Source organism: Drosophila novamexicana, unplaced genomic scaffold (genome assembly GCF_003285875.2).
Source record: "Drosophila novamexicana strain 15010-1031.04,08,12 unplaced genomic scaffold, DnovRS2.1 tig00000008-arrow-pilon, whole genome shotgun sequence".
Lineage (NCBI taxonomy): Eukaryota > Metazoa > Arthropoda > Insecta > Diptera > Drosophilidae > Drosophila > Drosophila novamexicana.
Window position 1 is genome coordinate 3967166 of NW_020824765.1, and position 22708 is coordinate 3989873.

Below are 22708 nucleotides of genomic sequence, written 5' to 3' on the forward strand. Positions count from 1 at the left end.
GCTCTGAACGGTGAACGGTGGACGGTGGACGATGGAAGGTGGCTTCGTGTGTGGTCCACAATGTGGCAATGTCTTCTTTTAGCGCAGCTCTTAGCTAAGAGCGAGCCGAAGAGCGCAACTAAGCGCAACTGGGAACTGGAACTGGAGCTGGGCACAGTAGCTGGATCACGTAGCCAGTGCAATGGAATCATTCGTTGGATCGCCAAAGTGTCAATAATTTTAAGTGCAGTGCATTTTTGCTGGCCTCGCCGCTCTTTGGAGGCGCATCTCTTCGCATCGCGCTCTGCGCTTTCGAATCGCATACATATTAATCACTCCTAATGGACTGCAATTGAATTTCAAGTAATCATCGAGTGCCTCAACTTGGGGCAAGCTTAATAGCCGCCGCCGCCGCCGCCGTTGCCGTTGTTGTTGTTGTTGTTGTTGTTGCCGTTGTCGTTGCTGTTGCCGACTGCCACTCGGCAATGGTTTTAAGCCAAACGCAACTTGGGTGGTCCAGATGCCGTGTCTGTGGCTCAGTGGCTCCAACTGTGGCATGTACGAATCTGAGGTTGAGGCCGAGGCTCAGTCTGAGACTGGGCCTGAGACTGAGACTGAGGCAGATGCAGAGGCTCTGTATGATCGCTGATGCTTGTGGCAGCTTGTTGTTGTTGCAGGGGGGCCAAAGGTTTTGTGGCCGTTGCAAGATGCGGAAAAGCCTTTTACACGGTACCTGATGAGATGCGGCCAATGTCCACCACGTCCAGTTGGGAATTGGAAAACTCAATTTGATGGCAACAACCCGAAAACATTAATGGCTGCAATTTTTCATAATGCTCTCGCAGCTAATTAAGTTTTGGAATGTTTTCGTTTCGAAAATTAATTTCCGTTCGCGTTCGATATTCCACGGAAACTCAACGAGATCCAGAAGTGATCAGCCGATGCCGATGGAGATGCCGATGCAGATGGAGATGGAGATGCAGATACGTTTACAGATACAGTAGCTGTGCCCATTGAGCGCCTGATGAGCATCATTAGTTAAGCGTCGAAATTCCCCGTAAATCGAGAATTCCACACAAGACGGAGACTCGAGACTCGGGAGTCGCTCACCTGCGCATCGAACTTCTCAGGGGACACCTTCGACAATCGATCGGTGGCCGGACAACATGTGCTACTCACTGCTGCAGCTGAACATTGGACACTGCAAACTGGACATTGGCATCGCTGGTGTTCGAGAAATTGAAAAATTTGAATCGACAGCAAACAGCAGCCATATAATTTCTTTTAGGCCGTGTTTTCGCATCGATCACAGCACACATGCTGATCGCATGCTCTTTAAAACCTGCACACAAATTCGGTTTAAGAAAAAATGGGAACGGGATCGGGCTCGGGAGCTGGGAAACATGACATGGTTACAGTTCCCCGCTTGTATATGGCTGGCTAATTGACAAGTTGATTTCTAATTAGACCACCGAGCCGGAGTCGCAGCCAGAACCAGAACCAGCGCTAGACCCACAGCCAGACCAGAAACTGTGCTCCTCTATGCATATTGGCTAAAGTGTCGCGTTGAACAATTTTGAGGCATTTGCCCCTGGCCCGGCCCGGCTGGGGCTGGCCAACTTCGACTAATTTACACGCGCAGGTGTCAGTCTGTCGACGGGCCAAGCCGATACCGAGACCAAGCCGGTCAGAGACCACGGCTCAGACCGCGTCGAGTGTGGCCCTTTTTTGCTGGGCTGCGTGTCCGCGTGCTGTTGGCGATAAATTATGGCTTAATTAAACTAAAAACAAAGAAATGTTTGCTTTAAACATAACTATATGCCTACAGCCGACTCTCTAGCGCTCTCTCTCGTGCTCTGACTCTTTCAGTTAAGGGCATGGTGCCTAATTAAAATTCGAGCCGAGTCTAGCGCAATTAAAGAAACGAGTCTCACTAACAGACGCGTGAACACACGAAAAGATCGACGGGAATTATTCATTCATGAAACATATTAATCAGCGGCTTATCGGCAATTAAATTGCCCAAGCCCCTGCGACAATCGAATGCACTTAGAAGCTGACTGCAACTGCGACTCTGACTGATGACGCGGACATTTCGTGGACTGTCACCGATGCCAATCGTCAGACGTCGATCGTCGATCCCTGTTTGGATGAGCCAATGCGACAGCTGAGGACAGCAATGCATCAGGCGGCAGAGGGTAATTAATCTAAGTGAGGGCCAAAAGTGTTGAGCTCGGATGAATTGCCTGTGATTGACTCTGATGGAGTTGAAGTGCACAAGTGAGTCACAGTTTTGTTTGGATGCTTATCAATAGACACAGCGATCGCAGCCGATCCTTGACTGGCCCCGCCCAAATATTTGATGAGTCTTTTGTACAGTGACAAATGCGTGACAACAAATCACTTTCACTGATTAAGATCACTTGAATTATTAGATCAATTTGACCTGGCGATGGGTCAAGTAAGAGAGAGATATCGAGAGAGAGAGAGAGAGAGAGAGAGAGAGAGTGGAATGAGATTGCGCTATTTTTGTTTTCTTCAGAGTTGTCGACTCTATAAATCTCAGTTGATGCTCTAAAACAATTAGTCAGGCCTGATTTTAAGACTAAAGTTTGTTTTTAAGTAAATATAATCTATTTATATTCATTTTAATATTAATCTTGATTTTCTTACATTTCTATGCTTCATTATTATTTTTCTCTTGTCGAACTATGACCAAAATTTATTTAAGATTCCAGGCTTTTATTTCGCGCTTGTCACACAGTTAACTGTATCATAGCGTGCCGGGCAGTCTTATTTCCCATCACTATATCTCTACCCTATCTATTTATATCTTGTCATTAGTATTTTTGGGTATCCCAATCTGCCTCGATTCTATAAGAAACTTCTTTAGTCTGAAAAATAAATGTTCAATCCATTATTTTCTAACAATTATATTATTTATTAATTTTAAATTAAGACATAATTTTAAATGAATATACTTAATTGAGATTATATTTGAATTTACCTTACTTCCTTGAAAAAGGGTCAAAGGCGGACGGTCAAATGAAAAAATGATTAGAAATTGTTGTGGGCTCTTACCTTCTCACTTTTCTATGCCTATGTATTCAATAGTCACTTTGACACTAGTTTTGTCTACCACTAATAAATTATAATTAAATATAAATAAAATAAATGATAGCTACAGGGAATTATCTCAATAGAAAACGTTTTTCATTGCTGCAGTTTTTTATGCATTAGCATGCAGAATCACGTCTGGTGGCAAATCTGAAAAAGTGTATCAAGAGCATGATCAAGGTGGTCCTTGTCTCGCCGATCTGCGATGTGCGCCATCTGCATGTGGAAGCGCAAGAACCCTTAAGCCCTAAACATACAGTGCCACTAAGGTATTGAGCCACCGAAGAGGCTTGCTCCACATTTCGGGGCAACTGGCCGTGTGGTCCGCACAATTGAGCCATCAGCATCAATGACCGAAACGAAATCAACACTAAAACGACGAGGACCGAGCTGGGAACAGGGCAACTGCCAGCTTTGATTAACCCAAGCACAAAGGAGTGGCCCACGCTATGGCACTCAAGTGCCAAAACATGACAAGGCACAAGGTGGCCGGAGCACTGATCCTGCAGTACGTGTGGCCCTCGATGAAGCGCCTCCAAAGTACCAGGAATCAAGCACTCAACGGCTTAAGTGTGCGCCACACAATCTTACCAAAAAAAGAATCTTAAATAAAAAAAAAAGAAAAGGAGAGGAGAGGAGAGGTATTCCAGGTTGTTGGTGTCTCCAAAAATGAGAAAAGTCGCACGATCATCGGAACGATCGACGATCTGCGCCATCTGCAGCCTCTTAATTTGACACAAAACAAGATCAAATGTCACTCATCATAACTGGCGAGCTGGGGCAGCTTAGCAACAGGCCGTACCCTGTACAGGACACACACATGCATATGAGCACGATCTTCAGTTATGCGACTCTCGTTCGGGCCGTGGCCGCGATGATCGCCTCTTAATATGCAGGCGCGCATGCGTCGACCGACTTAAGATTGCCAAGTGGCAGCCACAAGAGCGACAACAACATTGTTCGACTTGCAACTGCAACTGCAACGGCAACTGTCACTCACCGGTGGGTCTTTGCACTTGCACCCAGATGCGAACGAACCCTGAGAGCTGAGAGCGGAGACCTGAGACGCGAGACCTCAGAGCAGAGGATCGTGCCGTGAGCTCTCTCTTGCTTGCCGTGTTCTAATGTGCACGCCCTTAGCATAATTAATGCGCATCTGGGGCTGCTTTCGTCGTCAATGCGGGAACGGATCCGAAACCTGAACCTTCATAATTTTTGGTGACATTTCCTCTTTGTGGGCTTTCAACGACTTCTCCGTCGATTTATGACTTTTAATTTGTATGTCCGACTCGCAGCGCTGTCGACTCGATTAATTGGACCTCCACGAAGCGCTGGCTACTGTGCATATCATTTAGGTTCCTGCTCCCCTCTCTCTTCCTTTCCCTTTCTCTCTATGCTTAGCCTAAGGTTAAGGATCTTGTCGGCACGCCTCTGTGGGCTCATTTAGGGCTCATTTTTATTATTTAATTAAATTCAATGCGATCGATCGATCCCACAACAAAATAACTGACTGACTGACTGACTGACTGACTGACTGACTGACTGATTGACTGACTGACTGGGGTGTGTGTCATTAAATGGTAAACGGTTGTTGCCTCTTCTAGGAACAGTATGTGCAACACGTTTGCGACTGCCTGCTGCGGCGACCTTGCCACTGTTTGTGGCAGTTGCTTTGTGCACGATTTTGCGTTTTGGATTCGCTTGCGGTTCGCATTGTTCATAATTTATGCAAGTAATGTTTTGATTTGTGCCTCAGTCCACCCCATCCACAGTTTCTGTTACTGTTTCTGTTTCTGTTTGTGTTTCAGTTTCAGTTTCAGGTGTGCACACCCACACGCTGTGGCATGCACAGTCCCCCTTTGAGTCCCATTCCCAGACGCAATCAATTTCTGTTTTGACAGTTCCACTGTCAGGGGAGTTGAAGTGTGTCTAATTGATGTTTGGACTGATGCATGGCAATTACTTCTAGGCAAAGGGCAAGCCAGAACAGAGCCAAGCCGAGCCCAGCCGACAGATGTTTAATCAAAGTCGCAGAACTTTCCATGCGATCAAAAGGCAATATCAAACAGCCGAAAAGGACACTCCGCTGACATCTGCTGGTCGTCCTGGTGACAGTTTTATAACACTTTAAATGTTGTTTAGGTTTTGCGTTACGTGTTTATTGCCTGAACCCAAACCAGGACCAGCACTTGGACATGCGTGTCCAATCGCGTTAACGAAAGCCACGAAAGGGTTGCCCTCGCCTAAGTCAGCACTTGCTTGGGGTTGCGCTGGGTTGGGCTTCGTTGGCGCATTGATACAATTAAAATTGCTGCAAATGTGCCATGAAAATGCAATCCAAGGGCTGGGCCACATCGTTAGATTTAACGATGCGGCTTTGGCTTTCATTTCCACGTCGCACTTCCTTCGCAGCTACACTCGGAATTCCTGTTTCTAATTGAATTGAAACCAATAGACAGTTGCCAGTTGGCTGTTAACTTTTGGGCCAACTATTTAGCCAAGTTTCAGTGGGCTCAGCAACATAATAATATATCCAACTGAACTGGCAAAAGTATTCACATTTTGGCAGGTTCATAAACAGCGCCACACCAAATCCAAGGCCCACGCCTAATACCCTAGTGCTCCACTGTAGCCGGGAACCAGGTAAATAGCTTGTTTTGCATGTTAACAAGATACTTCCGGGCCAATGGCAAACGGCAGTGTTAACCACTTCGTGTAGTCATTTGCTCGATGGCTGCGCGCTTTCAGCTCTGCCAGCAACCGGGAGAAAATTAAATGAAATTTTCACATTTTCATATGTCACTAACAACAATGAAGTATTTTTATTGCATAATTAACCCCACCCAAATGAAGAAACCCTATAACCGAGTTCATTTTCGTGCCATAAACAAATTTAATGGCTGCCACACAGGGAAAGGAGAGCTCACCTTATTGTTGCTAACGAGGCACATAATCATCATTATAGGCAATTATGTCCATCTTTAATTGATACCAACTAGCTCTTCTTATATACTTTTCCCATTACAGAGGGATACTTAAAACAAAACAATATGGTTTGAAACTAAAATTGTGAACAAAAATTACTCCGAATATTTTCCGTAACTTATCTGAACAATTATAGGAAAATAACACAAGTAATTTAAATTATAAAGGGATATATTTTTCAGTGCTCTACAATTTTGGGGTGAAAAGTTAAATATTCTGGAAATGTGAATATTATAAAAAGGGGCCTACATTTCTAGCTATTATAAGTGGGTCTCTGAGATCGACGGACAGACAAGTTGTTGATGCTGAGCCAGAGTATAGGTCGAGATGCAAGTTACCAAACTTGTCACAAAATGAATATACCCTATTTACACATTTTCCATTTTCATTTGGTTGAGGGCATAAAAACCATTCAGTAAAAGTAATGTTTAAGGCCACATGATGTAGTTTTTATATCTTTATTGAATAAAATGACTATGCCAATAAATGACTCTTGATATGGTAAAAGAATCGAGATAAAAGTAACTTTTCTATAAAAGTGTGAAAGATTATTTATTTAGTGATTCCATTGCAACCTGATACGAAGCACTAAGCACGTCTGGCAACAACTTTGAAGTTTTACGCATTCGTATATTTATAATATGGTATTTGCATTCTCTCGAAAGCGGTTTTTCCTGATTCCCATAACCAAAACAAAGGAACGACTCTCACTTAAGTCTAGATCCACGCAAACACACACACACTCACGGGCACGACTGTGGGACACCTTCGGAGTTTATGACTTCGTCAGAGTACTTACATATATGGCTCAATAATCGGGCTGAATGAGACTCATTTAGTCTATCAAGTTATCGCTGGAACAGCTTTGGCTCCCACGCCTTGGCACTCGCACCTCCAAGTTGTTGTTCTTGTTGTTGTTGTTGTCTGCGCAGGCGTAATGAGGCGAAGGCAATGTCAAATACGCAGATCTCGAAGTGTGATTGGCGCTACATTCACGTGGGTGGTCGCCAATAAGAGTGCATCCGAGCGAGCTGAAAGGTGGGGAAGCGGGGACAGCAGGACCGCACCCACGCCCACATGCGTAGGCCAGTGGATCAATGGGGTAGAATAGATTCGACGGAGCACGCTGAAGATTTGCATGAGCCAGAGTAAAAGCTCATTAAGAGCCCCCACGAATTAGACGACGGTGAATAAATCTTGGCTAAAGGGTGTTGAGAAACAACAAGGCCCAAATTTAGAGCCAGATACAGGGCCAATCCAGAGCCGCCGTCACCAGATACCGATGTGCCGAGATACTGAGGCCGCAGCCCGGAGTCCGGAGCGAAGCCTCGTTTGTAATGCCGGCACTTGAGCGCATTTCGTTGTAACTTTGTGTTTCATTAATAATCCGAGAGCGGAAAGCGGAGAGCGGCCGCTTCATAAATCTTGTGTCGCATAATTACAGTTAAAATTTATAAGCTTATCTCCTTAGCCGCAAATTTATTAGCGTGTTACAAAGCGCAAGGCGATGGACGCGACGGACGCTGCAGTTCGTCAAAGGCGAATGATGTCGTTGGCGGCTTTGTCTGCGCCCCAAACGGGAACAACAACAAGGATGGAGCACGACGTTTGGAGCAAGAGTCGACGACGGGGACTGGAGACTGGAGACTGGAGACGAGCGCAGGCCGCGCTCATTATGGCCAAGTATCGAAAATGTGTATTTAAAACGGCGTGAAAAACAATTTGTTGCCAATTTTATGACACCTCGCGCCTTGCCACAACTCATCTGCCAGACGAGGACCGTGCGGCAAGTGAAGTCCAGATGGATGCGACCTGCGAGCTTCGAGATGCAAACAAATTCATTTGAAGTCCGTGGCTGCGACTGTAGCTGCGACTGTGACTGCGACTGAGACTTTGACTGGGGCTGTGGTCGGGCCGAAAGCGGTACTAAGTGTCAACCCCATAGATTTATGCGTATTGTCTTTTTTCGGGTTACTTGGGCTCACATTCCGGGAAGGCTTCAGCTGCGACTGCGACGGAGACTGGGGCCAAGGCTGCTGCCAACCGACTGCCGAACATTAATCATTGGGGGCCAGCAGTTTGCGGCAGCACTCGAGGCGTTGTAATGTGCCTCAGCTCGGACTGGGATCTGGCACTCTGGCCGGCCGAGAGCTCTGGGGCTGTGGGGCTGTGGGGCGGTGGGGCTCTGCCTTTGGCGGGATTAATGTACGCGCGCAAGGTATTTTGAATGGGCTTTTTATGGTCACATTTATTGAATTTATAACGTAATATACTCGCGCCATGACTCATTCTTAGAGTTGCAACTCCAGCCCCATCCCAGGCCCAGCGCCGCCTACGGGTCCAATTCCGATTCAAGTTCGCTTCGATTCGAGTGCAATAAAAAATTATGCTTAAACAAAATACTTAACTATAAATTCAACAAAATATTACTAAACTTAAATTGACTTTTTATGAAGTCATCTGCACACAGCGCGTGCCATAAAAATTCACTTAAGCAGCGACACCCACTCACAACACGCACAACTCGATCGCACACTCATACTGCTGTCCATTCCAATCCCGATCCCGATCCCGATCCCTTCCCATTCCTCGCCACCCTGCTCCTTGTGCTTGTGCGAATAAACAGCACTTTGTTATGCTCGTAAACAACGTCTCGAGCTTCAAGTTCAACTTATGTCACCCAACGCTTACCAAAAAGACCAAAAATGTCCCCAACAATGAAACCGAATACCAAACTGTAAATCATCCACAAAATTAAGATGTTTGCCCGCTCGAAACTGATCTTTCCTGCTTGTTATTGCCGGGGATATTGTCTGAGTGCAAAATTGTATTTCAACTCAGAGCAAATCATATATATCTATAATTTCTATATATACTATATTCTATTATGTGTCTCACGTTTATTTACATTAATACGAAAGATAAATAAAGTAGTTTAGACTGAATCTGACCAATCGCAATTAAAGTTTTCGTTTAAAAGAGATCTCTCAGAGACAACTTACTTTCTAGAAGCTAATATGTCCAAAATCATTTTTTTTTTTACTACTTATTTATACTTCTTAAAAGAATTGGGTTCTTCTTTGGAATAACAAACATTTCTTAGATTGAGTTTCGTATTTAGGAATCTCAGGATTACGACGCACATTTTCAAATGCAAATTTCGATCTCTGAATGAAAGATTCTAATTATTTCGCTACGCTTCGCAACATTCTGAAACCCCAAATATATTGGATGTATGCCCATTTATTTCAATGTCCCTTTGTATATTTCACAACGAAGTAGAGTAAGTTATCGTGCCCGTAAGACACTTGGATCTGTTGCACATGTGGTCCCAGTTGGATTCAACAGTGTTTCCATCAACATCATAATAATTCGAGTACCGCATATTTTGGCGCTTTGCACTGTTCCAATCCTTACTCTGACAGCCACTTTTGACACCTACGCGTCGCTGCACTTCGGGCAAACTTAAAAAGGCATCCGCCGTCTCCAAGGTGTCAATTTGTGCCGTTGGCATGCCAGCACACACACACACACACACGCGCACACACAGACAGCGGCATACTAATGCACAAACACATGCACACTTACCGCCTTTGTTGCTGGTTTGTTTTGCTAAGCCTATTGAAAATAAGCAAATCGGGTATATTGATTCAGTGCGTATGTATGTAACGGGTAGATGTAAGCATCTCCGACCTTATAAAGCAATATCAATCAGTCTGTGTGATCTATTCAAATTACAATATCTAGAGCTTTGAAAAATATATCTGGTATACCATAGGCAGAACGAGCTTAAAATTTATTTTCTTAATATATATTCCCCAACTTTCATAACATTAATAAATATCAATTTTGATACGTGGTTTCATAAGAAAATTTCAGAGATTATTATTGCTAAATGTACATATATATGCATATATATATATAATAGTATACAAATAGGAAGTATATAATTTTTCAAATATATCCTCCTTTTCCACCCAAAATTAAAACAAATTAAATGTAAGACATTTAAACGTAAAGCTTTTTGCATCTTTATCTGATATTTTCAGTAAGATCGGACAATGAAAACCTATGCAAATCAGGAAGGCATGGGAAGAAGCATATATTTATATATTATATTTAATATGTGTGTGTATGAAATATAGGTCTAACGTTGCTCGGTGTATACAGCTTAGGGTATCTGGTAGTCGGGCACTCTTGCTTGTCTTGTGTTATTTTGTTATTTCTTTGACGACTGTGTATGCAAATTTAATGGCTAAATTAGACAGAACAACGTTAACGTTTTCGTAACGTTTCGGTATGGGCAACTATTAGGCGTGATTATGGCACAAGATTGCTTTTAAGTGTAATTTGCATAATGAATTTAATGCGATTGTAATACCAGCAATTGTCGATCCCGATTCCGATCCAACTCCATCTCGATCGCAGCCTTATTAATTGAGTAATTAATGCCGACGCCCACGGCCAATTAGAGAGGCAGCTGCCACGATGATAACGAGCTGATCATCATGATCAGCTCCAAATCTCGGCTGGGACCACCTACCTGGCAGCCCATTCGATTGGGCTCGATTCGATTCGGCTCTGTTCGAAATCATAAAAATATGCAAAGACAGAATTAAGCAAATCAAAACAGCGCTTTGTGTATAATTTAAATGTTTGTTAAATTATTTATATTACTTGTATTGTTTTTTTTTTTTTTGTTTTGCATTATTTTTTCTTTTTTTGTTTTTAAGTTTATTATACAAAAACACGCAGCGCAGCGCGGGGCAGCTACGACTCCATCTCCACCGCGTCCGCATCCACATCCGCATCCGAACGGGCAAATCGCGTCGCGTGCGCCGAGGGGGGACTAGAATATTTTACAACTTAATTGTTTAGCAACTTTAAGCACTAAGCTTACACGCTACGCAATAAATTTAAATATTAATATTATGGTTAATTATACAATAAATATTGCCCCTATGATGGCTCGGCCGCTGCCGACGATGACGCTGACGCCGCCGCCGCCGCCTCCTGAAGCTCCTGCAGCTCCTCCTCCTCGCGCGTCAGCGGCACCGTCGAGTGATTGTAGAGGCCCTGGGCCATTAGCTGCAGCGCCAGCGGATTTTTGGTGCCGCTCGACTTTTTCAGCTTGGCGCGCTTGTTCTGGAACCAGATCTTGATCTGCGCCTCGTTCAGGCCCAGCTCGCCGCTCAGCTGCTGGCGGCGCTTCTCTGTCAAGTAGCGGTTCTCATTAAACTCATGCTGAGAAAGGGCAGACGGAGAGGGAGAGGGGGATAAACATTTGGCTGTTGTTAACAGTTGCACCTCAATGGACTCACCTTCAGTCGGGCCAGCTGGGTGCCGCTAAAGGCGGTGCGGGGTCGCTTGTCCTCCGGCACGCCGGCGCATCCGGAGGCGCCATCCGGATCGGACTTGTCGCCGCTGCTGCTGCCCGCAGCGCTGGTAGCCGTTGGTTTCTTGGGCTTGCGAGTTCGTGGACCTGCGACAGGGAGAGGGGCAGAACAAAACAGAACAGAAGAGGGAGGTCATAAAAATTCCACGGCGCAGTTAATGGCAACAACATGACTGGACCAGGGACCTGCTGCTAACTCATCGCGCACACATAAATCCCGATGCTCATATATGCAATGCTGATGGCCAGCAATTAATTCACATTTAAATGCGCTCCAGACAACCCCTGGCTAGCAGCCCCCGCCCCATCCGCCTCCCCGATGGCGGGCCTCAACCCCCACTCGAGGCCAAAACAATTAAAGTTTCGAAAATTTGCGCGCGTCATTTTCAAAAGTAATCAACGCAATGACTTTTGACTGTGGCTAATTTCCCGTCCAACCCCCACAACGCCCCAAGACAGCCCCCGCCCCGCACCCGCTCTGGGCACGGGCTTGAGCTGCGAGCAAGGAAAAGCAACCCCCACTCTTAACCGAAGCTGTCTTCACTTTTCTCGACTTGAGTTGTCTTCCTTTTAATTAACAGCTGCGGGGCAGACAAGCGCAGAAAATCAACGTCCCGGCCAGCATCGGCATCCACGCCCACTTTTTACTCTCAATGTGCAGAGTAGAAAAGTTTTTGGCCAGAGAGTGTGCCGGAGTGAGGGGTATCGAATCGCTATGCAAATAACAAAATTGTCGTAAAAGGGTTTTCCTTCCCCCATGGAACTGAAAGGGCCGGCAAGTTGGAAAAGTTAAGCTCATTTCAAGAAATAGTTGCGCTAAAATGAAGCAATTATGAGGTTTACTAATGGGCATTTCTGGGACCACGGACATTCCGAGCAACGCCACGAGTGACCGCAGGCTGCTTAGTTTTCCAGCATCTTGTGGCCCAAAGTATTTTGTAATATCAGCTTCCATTCATCATAAGGCCCCTCGCTCTACCTACTCATGCCAAATGTGTAGGAATAATATTTGGACAGTTAGTCTTAAAAATATTTAACAGACATATTGAACACGTGAAATTCTTTAAGCGGGGTTCCTTGCGGGTGTTTCTTCAATTATGACTTTCTTCCTTTAGTTAACGTTTAAAGGTTAAGTTCTTTAATTAGCCCAAGCTAGAGAGAATACTCCGGAGCTTCAGTACGTAGAAGGTGCCAGCATAATTCTTCCTCATTGTTAAGTAGTTCAAACCTCTAAAATTAATAATTTCGAAGGACTTGCTAGGATTGTCTGACATCTGGAGATTTGGTCTAACTCTTATTTATGTCTGCTCCTATTCCAAGCATCCCGTCATCATCTGATTCACTTCCTTGCACTCTATTAGGTACTTGGACCTCTTTCTTAACCGCAGGTTCAAATCATTTTAAAAGGGTTAAAGGTTTGAGCTGTCTGAGCTACACGTAGTATATCCACCTTCTTGCCCCACACATAAAATTCGTAGCGCAGAGTTTTTGGTCAGTTGTCGGCCAGGGTACACAATTTGCAGCATCTTATCATCTTGTACTTACTTCGACCTGCAATGAGAAGATTGAAAAGAAAACATACTTTTAAGCTAGACAATTGAAAATTAAATTTGCTTTTAACGCGAATCAATAAAATATCGAAAATTGATTAAATTCCTCGGCGGCAGCAAAGTTTCTTGCTGTCGAAACGTGCAAAAATTCCAACAGAACCCAAGTCCCAGTCCCAGTCCAGACCAGCCCAGGCCCAATGCTGGGCTATGCCGCTCGGTTCGAACAACCTTCGAAACAAATGTACCGGAACTAATGGCAACCGGCAACCAAGTCATGCCCTAAGTTAAATCGTTGGAAAAATTGAACAAATCAATTTTGTCAACAATTTCGCTGCGAGGCTGCCAACGGGCGCGAAATTAAACCAAAAACATTAACAGCACATGGAACGTGCCTGCACGTGTTGTCCAAAGGGGGCGTGACGGTGGTGACTGAGGTGTTATCACGGTTTTAAATTTCACACGCAGCTCGACAACAACAAACAACAGACCTTGAACCTGTCAGACAGCCAGGAGACGACGTCGACTGCCAACCGGCAACGGGCAACGGGCAACGGGAAACTTCTGCCTCGTCATCGCCAGCGGCAGGAAACGGGCGAGGAGGAAGACTGAGCTACAACCACCCAGTCGAGGAACGCATGTTGCCGGGCAGATAAGCCGGCACAAGTTGCATACCAAGGCGTCGCAAGGACATTGCCAAGGGGTTGGCAGGTTGCCAGTTGCTGTTTCCGCTGCCTGCCCCTCATTTTCAAGCTGCAACAATTGCTGGCGTCGAATCTGTTCCCGTTCCCGTTCCCGTTCCCGTTCCCATTCGCCGCCCTCTTGCCTTTTCCCTTTGTGGAAATTGTGATTTATAGCGTGTTAAATTTTTCATTGCTTGCTGCGCAAATTTGACACAATAAAACTTTCAATGTTGTCCTTTCGATGCTGCCGAAGGACGAGCTTTTCTGAACGGCGTTCGGGGGGTTTTGCCAAATTGGCTTTAATAGAAATTATATGAACTCAATCAACAATATATCCAATTGCATGCAAACAAGCATTAAAATTCGAATTGTTTTACTGGAATACGAAAAATTGAAATTAAGTATTAACTAAACTGTTTGCTAAATTCTTAAGTAGCTGCCGAAACATAATGATCACATGATGCTAATGAAACATTGTCAGCAATATACAGACAATTAACAACCCTTATAGTGTCGGGCTCCGAGTTATTCGCTGTTGAATAGGCAGGTAACATATTTGATTACCTGCCTCAAATTAATCCCTTGGCGGAATGTGTTAATATAATCTAGTCCAGAACGAATCGCACTACTTGGCGCTACTCAGCGCCCTTCTCTGCGCTTCTCAGCTGGCATTGGTACTTTTAGAGGAGAAAAACACTGCATCTAAACATGAATCTATCGAACTACAACGTCGACAACAGCAACAACTGATCAGTTTAACATGCACAAAAAAGCTTAAAAAAAGAGACGCGAATGTATTCACATAAATTGTTTTCATTTGCAGAGCTCATCTCAAAATAAAAAAACAAAACGCGGCTGTGTAGTGGCAAAAACGGGAAGATGTCTTCATCATCGGTTGTTAAACGCAATGACCCAACTTGGTAAGAGCCGCTGCCAACTGGCAACTGCCAACTGCCAGAAGTCGGCTGGCAACTGGCAAACAAAAAATAAACCGAGTCAGAGTCCGAGCCAGGCCGCGTCGAGTGGAGTCGGTGTCCATTTGGGCATATGTTTAAAATAAGCGCATTTGTTTTATTTATGCTTAACATGAGTTGCAAATGCCAAAAACAGCCGACAACTTCTGCAGAGGATCTCGGAATTGGGATGGCAACGGGAACGGGAACGGGTCTGTCCGCAGATGAGTTACCATTTTGGCAGCAAATGAATGAACCTGAACGAGTACGCAATTAAGTGTCCAGGGACTGAGCGGGAGCGTCACGTAATAGGCGCTTCGATTTGAATGTTGCAGATAGGTCAGCTCGAAGGAGCCCGGCTCGCGGGGGAGCCGCAAGCTGGCCCAACGACTCTTTCGATGGTAAAGCACGCGCACAACATAGCCAGAAACGAGCACAGCTGAAATTGACTTATAAAGATCTCAAACTAACGGGCCACACACAGCTCCAGAGTCCGAGCCCGTCACTGGGGAGCCATAGAGACAGCAACCAGAACCGGCAACCAGTACCTGGCTGGTTAACTTGGCCCGGGCGGCGACTGAGCCATGTAAGCGATATGTTCGACAGTGTCGATGGGGGCTTTGCTTCACTTATTCCCTTCTTTATGTTCTGGCTTTTGGTGGGGCCTCCGCTGATATCGGATCTTGTTGCCCAATCTAATGATCGGTCAGCTCATTAATAAGCCATAAAAACAACACGTTACCAGGGAAATTTACGCGCCGAGAGTGAAAGTCGATTCATTATGACAGTCCATAAAGATGACGAACAGATTAAATGATGAAATACACCCGATTCCTGAATTTAATTAATATTTCATAATTGGACAGTAAAAAGTATCAGCATAGCTGTGAGTAACCCTTTATCACAGTTGTCCGTCAATATCTTAAAGTATATTCAAATATACAACGATACAACATCTTTAATAAATATAAATTATTATTCTTTAAATGAGCTTAGGTTAACGCAGCGGGCATCACAAATTTGTGACTTATGACTCAAAAATCCCATTTGAGCAAATTTATAAATGTCATATATAAGTATTTTATTTTGTTGATATCAAATTTCAAATGAAAATCTCTTCTTGTTCTGCATGCACTGCCTCCCAACTGCCCACTTTCTTAGACTTGGTGGCACCTGCAAAAATGTCATCTCAAGTCTTTTCACGTTGCCTTCCCCTGCCCCTCCCACCATCCGTGCACCCGCTCGCATGACAGGCAAATTAACGCTGCGGTTGCAATTGCGGCCCCAATGCCGCTGATGATGATTGACACGACGATTGATTTGATCGCACGTTAATTGAAATGATTGACACGCCGCAGTGACAATCACAGTCTCAGTTGCAGTTGCAGCTGCAGTTGCAGTTGCAGTCATAAGCTGCATTCTCCACGAATGTGCATAAATTTGTTAACGATGGATTGGATTTGCCGCTGTCGGTAATTGACAAACGATGCCGATGCCGATGCCAGGGATAGGGGCGGGATACGGGCGGGCAAAGTGTCAACGGTTTGTCTATCGCTCAATCGGCGTGGCTCAAATCAAAAATAGATATTCCTCGCTAAATGGCCAAGATTGCATGCCTTTAGGCCTAAGACGCCGCCAACTTGTCGGCTTTTCCGAGCGCAGTTGCCGCTGCAACATTCCAGCGCATAATTTGCGCTGTCACATGAAAATATTTAGATATATTTTTAATTGCTTTATCAATAGTGTTGTTGTTGTTGTTGTTGGTTGCTGTTGGAGTTAGCTATTTGCATGTTAGCCATGTTTTGCATAGCAATTGGCCAACATGCGTCTTTCATGCTCCGCACTTACTCGTCAAAACATGTTACAAAACTGATGTTGGCTCGAAAGGAAAGTGAAGAACCTATTGACTCTCAGACATAAAGCCTTTAAAGTGGGCTTGTAAATGTCTGTTCTCTAGTCTGAAAGTTGGCTAAGACACAAGCTACCATATTCCGATCCAATAACTCCACTGAGTAAGTATTCAAAGAACATACACAAATTAATTATAGAATTTTCTAATTATTAAGATTAACTATTTAATTCCAGACTACACTACCTTCTGGCCAAGGGCTCACACAATCGATTATTTGCATTTTTTGGCTTCAATTAATCATATACCCACTGATTGCCCCATTCGAATCGAACAACTTTATTTAACCTTTGCAATTTTCACACTCACGCCTTAACGCTCCAGCTGGCGAGTCGAGCTCGTAAGTAAATGCTGGGATCGAATCGGATCGGATCGGATCTATTGCGGTATCGGTTTCAGTTTCACAGATGCGACTAAGGCGGAGGTGGGGCTGAGGACATGGACGTGGACGAGATCGAGGACGGGGGGCTGTGAGACCGCACAGCAAATACATTGGCGGTAACGACATCGAAAAAAAATTGTAAACCGCATTTTCCGCTGATATTAGCAAACAATTTCATTAAGAAGCTGCAATCGATACGAGGCCCAAGACGCCAGCGAATCTGCTCATGAGCCATCAGGTGGCTGCCGGCTGCCGGCTGGCGAATGGAGGTCCGCAGCGACATCGATATCCATAGCCAAAGTATCTGAAAGTATCTGTGACTGTATCTGCATCTGTGGAGGCATTTGTAAAGCTGCTGCTTGGCTTGGTAGCTGGCCTAATAGACTCGTCGCACAGCTTTTGCAATTGAGGTGTGAACATTTTACGCTTCTATGGATATTTCGACTAAATTAGCGCCGAGCGCCACTTCTATGGCCTCTCAATTAACGCAATCGCAGCCGCACAGATTGCCGAGTTCGATTCAAAATTGAACTGCCGACTTTCACTCCAATCAACACTCCGTCAGAGCTGCAGATCATCAGTTCTCTGGATGGGACCACCCCAAAGTCTGTTTGCTTGTTCATTTGTTCCCGTTGTCAAAAGGCGATCGCCATAAACACAAAATTAAAGCACAACGCACCGGCTCCCAATTTCCAATAGCCCGACTATTTGCCTAATGAATATTAAGATTACGGACCCGAACGCAGCATTGTTGAGAAGGCGCGAGAAGAGAAGCCCGAGCGGCGATCAGCGATCAACTTTTGACCCACCTGAGAGATGGAGTTCGTTGTCGTTGCGTGGCGTCAGAGCCAAATAATTTGTAGTTCAATAAATGTTCGTTTTATGGCTCTATTAGTGGCTCATTCGGCGCTTCATGCTGATAGCTGGGTCAGCCGGGGCGGCTCCGACGCTGCACATTTTAATTACGATCGACGTGTGGGGCAGCCGCCAAGGAACCACAGGGCCAGAGCCAAAGCCAGAGCCACGGTCAGGTAGCAAGCATAACAAAACAAATATGCGAATAAGTATGTTCACACCATGCCCACCCAACATTAACATCAATCTTCCACGGATCAAAGATGCAAAACACTTGAGGACCACACCGATGATGAGGCAGGCAGCTCAAAACAAACCCACCAGACGCCGACACATCGCGATGATCATCACGATAATGATGATGGTGATGATGATGATCGCACATGCGCATTGATGCGGAAGATGATCAAGACGAAAACGAACCCGAACCCGAGCCCCAAGACGCAGGCGCAGACAATGTCTCGCATGGGCAGAGGCCACAGTCCAGAGAGAGAGCAATATCAGTGTCTGAACTTGGGTTTGGTTCTGGGTCGCTCGGTGGAAGCTTCAGATCTGCAGCACATGCGCTGCACCCAAGACTGTGGGGCACATGGAGAGCAATATTTAACTCTCTGCAAGCTTCAGCTGGCAAATAATAATAAATTCTCTGCTGCTGAGAGTCGAACTAAGGCTTGGCTGCCAGGTCGCTGCAGACCGAGCTGCTGAGTGTAGGGTATAGAGCATGTTAAATCTGAAAATGTCTTAATAAAACAATTAATAGCACAGCTGAGCTCATAAGTTTTTATGCTGAGCGCATGATCACAAGAGCCCGGGCACAGGAGCGCATTCAGCTGACTCGCGGGTAAGGCCACATGTTAGAGTAAAAGTAGGCAGAAGTTTATTTAGAATCATGTTAAAGTCCCGAATAAGAGTAATGGGCATATACAATTTCGTATAACTTATAAACTCTCCCACTTCTATTGAAATTTGTATTCTTTTCAGGCCTTTTTCTATTGATCAAAGTAGTGCTTGTTGCCTACCGCGCCCAATCGGACTCCGCACCTGCAATTTTATGGCTTTTTCAGCCAACGCCGATCGTATATCGTGTACGTGTACTATAAAGTAATTGAAAAGCACAACAGATTGTTTTAAATATCAGCCGAGCCGCCCATGTTGACCACCTGTGCGGTGCCTGTGCTGGGGCTAGAGCTGGAGCTGGGGCTGGCGCTGGCGCTGGGGCCTTTGCCCGTGCCCGTGCCCGGATTTATGGCCCGCTGCCAACCTGCACCTCTGGCCTGGTCTCTACGGGGCTTAGGCTCAGTCTGAATCTGGCTTGCAGCTGATCCAACAGTTGCCGCTCTTCGCTCAAAGAGACGTCCACAACAAAATCTTCTGCTCTTCGCGCTGTCTGCTCTTATGCTAATTTCAAAACCCCAGCCGAGCAGCGGCAGAGTCAGGGTCGGGGCCGGGTCTAAAGCTGAGGCAGAGGCCATGTGGACCACACACGTTGACCGATTCGCATGCCGTGGCCACAGAGAAGGGAACGGGAACTTGAACGAGAATGAGAACGGAGTCGGGCTTGGGTGAGCGCTGCTTTTATGGGCCCAAAGTATTCGCCACTGGGTTTTCGTTTTGATAAATTATCGATAAAATGATGCGATCACTTTTAATTTGGTTTAGTTTACCTACCGCATTCTTGGCCAAATTAACAGCGGCGAGCTGCGAGCGGCGCCTCTGAGAATGAAGAGCAACAACAACAAAAAAGCCTTTGAATTTGGAACTGTGACTGAAATAACCGAACTTGATTGAAGTCGCAGCCGCCGATCCGCTTGGTTGTGGCTCCGGACCTGCAGATCTTCAATCGGCAACGGCTGCTGCCGCTGTTCTTAATTAAGTTATCAAAGTTTTTATGACGTCAGCAGCTCCGCCACATCTGTGGGAACTGGCATCTGCAGCTGGCGCCAGCGGCGCATAGAAGACTGTGCACAGGACACATTCGGCATGTGGAGCGAATGTGAGGGGAATGTGAATCGTTTACGGAGCTACTTGACAATTTGTGCGCCATTTCCTGCTGCCTGTCTGACATGCCTACAATGTGCCCGATCAGGCAAAAAAAAAAGGCTAAAAGGTAAGCGAACTTTTCATACCCTGCTAACCTATAAATACATTCGGAGTATAGAAATTTATTTCTATTTATATATTATTTATTTATATATTTCAAAATACTTGGGTTTCATTTGAAGAACTACGGGAACTGTAATTGCTCATTTGTTTTCAATCTTGTGATTATATTCGAGGTATGGAGAGAAATGGAGAGTCAAGACTCCTAAAGAAAAAAGCTTTCTTTAAGAACAAGAGATGAAAGTTGAAATCAAAATACATTATTTATTGTTACTTTTTATAAGTCCCCTATGGGATTAAAGGAGAAATACCCGATAGAAATTCAATATCAAGTTTTTTGCCTCAATCTGCTGCCATATTACTCAAAAGATTTCTAGAATCTAGAACATTTCCATATGTGTGTGTGACTCTGATGTTAGAGTATTTTATAAATAAACAACCTGCTGGATGTGTAGGTAATTTCTGCTCAACCCTATCGATTGGGTCTGGGCTCGATTTGAACGCGAATCGGTTTGTTAAAATTCTCACGCTCCTCTCTGGCGACTTTTAATTACTCGAACAGCTGAATCGATCGTTTGTTGATGTCTTCGAGTCTCTTAAATGGCAACCGATTGTGCCTTTAATTAAGTAATTAGTGACGAGGCGAGCGCAAAAACAAACAAAACGAGCTAAAAACAAAAACAAAAAACAAACACAAACAAACGCAAAAAATTCAATTCAATTTTGCTCGTAATCTCTGCTTCAATTTCAGCTGTCATCGGAGCTGAAGTTTATCCCTCTCGCTTTCACTCCTCCCCCCCCCCCTTCTCTCACTCGCTGTCTATCCTTTTGTTATCCTTTCTGCCAGCCACCCCCCCTTATCGAGGGAGGGGCTGGACTGCATCAGAAAAACTGTCATTTGTCTATTTTTAACAGACACGCCGACATGAAGGATTTAATTAAATTCAACTCGAGCTGACAGCTCGATAGCTCAGAGGCGGGAGGACGTATCTGAATCTGAATCTGTATCTGTATCTGTATCTGCGTTCGTATGTGTCTGTGTGGGTGTTGCCGCCCCCTTGCTGTGCGTTTGTCTGCGTTTGTGTTGCTCCGTCTGCAGACGCTCAATTTTCGATTTGTTGATTTTTGATGCATTCACTTTGACTTTTCGCTTTGTTTTCATTTCCATTTGCCATCGTTTGATTGCAGCTGGGAAAATGTGAATTTGAATTTGAAGTGTTCGCCAAGCGCAATTTGAGTTTCTAATTGAAAAACTGTAAAATGAAAAGCCAGTCGGATCGTAATTGATGATTGCGTAGACGCAGCTCAAACGAGCTATAAAATATGCGTGTAACTATTGCGTGGAATGCTTCGTATCGAAACTAATATAAATTAAAATAAGTATTTAACATATCAAACTACAGTATAAGTCCGCATTAAATATAGCTGCCCAATTATTTATTGCTACGAAATTCTATCTCAAATCAAAATTAGATTTATATTTAGTCAATTTAGGTAATACCTATAAACGGTTGAACTAAAAAATGTAGAAGAAACCCGATTCAATAAAAGTACAATACAAATACAAAATAGAATAGACAAAATAAAAAACAGAATATTAAAAAAATTAGTTATTTTATTTAATTGCGGAAAACTGTCCCATTTCCGGATCAAAATAGTTGGGATAATTTCTATATTTCATCAGATATTTTCAAGCATAATTCTCCAAACTTTAGCTTCTAGCTTTTTATATTCTTATGAACATTCCTTTTGTCGATTTCCTTATTTTACCATATTATTATTCAAACTAATAACTTTATTTGAACAGATATTTTTAAGCAGTCAACTGTTGCAATAATTCTGGAAACTTGATGTCTATTCCTTGTCATTTCAATTTTCACATTATGCATGCACGCCATTAAATCAAATCTAATGACTCACTTTGCCGTTAATTACATTCCCGGTACGAGTAACTAGAGACCCCTTCACCTCCCCCACCAAGCACACCTTCCTCAGCTCTGAATAAGCTGCACACTATCGCAAACTCAATTAGCCAAAATGAAAATGTCACCGTCATAATTTCACGAGCCAAATTTGCTGACTGGCGGCAATTTCGTTGCAACAACAGCAACAACTGCCGCAGCAATAATAATTCTACAACTAACAATCAGCGCCAGTTGTTGCATGTTGCAAAGACAACAGCAACAACAACAATAACAACAACAACAACACGTGCATAGCTCGGCATTTTGCATAGAAAAAAAGGTAATAAAACTGGCGTTGGTAGCATAATTAAGAACACGAATTGGCCAAGTTAGTAATAGACACACACACAGGCACACACACACACACACATGTGCTCGTTGGCAACGTCAATCAGTCAAGTTGGTAGCAATTTGGTGGCTAAAAGCCGCACGCCGACTCATTTCGAGAGGCTTTTTTTAGACAAGTCGACTCTGAATCCGCGCCAAGATTGGGACTGAGTCGCGACTCCGTTTGCCGTGGCCATTTATGAAATTAAGTTATTTTGCTCTTGGGGCGAGCTGCACTTGCCGTAGCTGCCGTAGCTGCAGCTGCAACAACGGCAACAACAGCTACCACGTTGTCAGCCACTTTTAAATGAGTTATTAGCCTCAAGTTGACGATTTTAGCGCTCGTTGCACTGGCAACAAGTTTTCCGATGCTGTCGTCTTGCATGTTCAAACGCTTGTCCATGAATTATGGCAACGCCCACTTTTGTGGCTTCCTTGCGCAATAACCTAACCACAAAATGGCAGTTCTGTTGAACATGCTCCCCGTTCCCTTCCTGGCATTCTCCCACCCT

General features: G+C 44.5%; 1 protein-coding gene across 1 annotated transcript in view; it reads right to left on the minus strand.

Moving 5' to 3' along the window:
• Positions 1–10798: 10798 nt before the first annotated feature.
• The window catches only part of LOC115760743 (homeobox protein invected), a 52332-nt gene continuing 40422 nt past the window's right edge, over positions 10799–22708 (minus strand). The window contains exons 2-4 of the mRNA XM_030702223.1: positions 13022–13027; positions 11403–11563; positions 10799–11325 (exon numbers count right to left, since the gene is read on the minus strand). Of these exons, the coding sequence (XP_030558083.1) occupies positions 11041–11325; positions 11403–11563; positions 13022–13027 (452 nt within the window). The 3' untranslated portion in view covers positions 10799–11040. The remainder of the gene's footprint in view (positions 11326–11402; positions 11564–13021; positions 13028–22708) is intronic.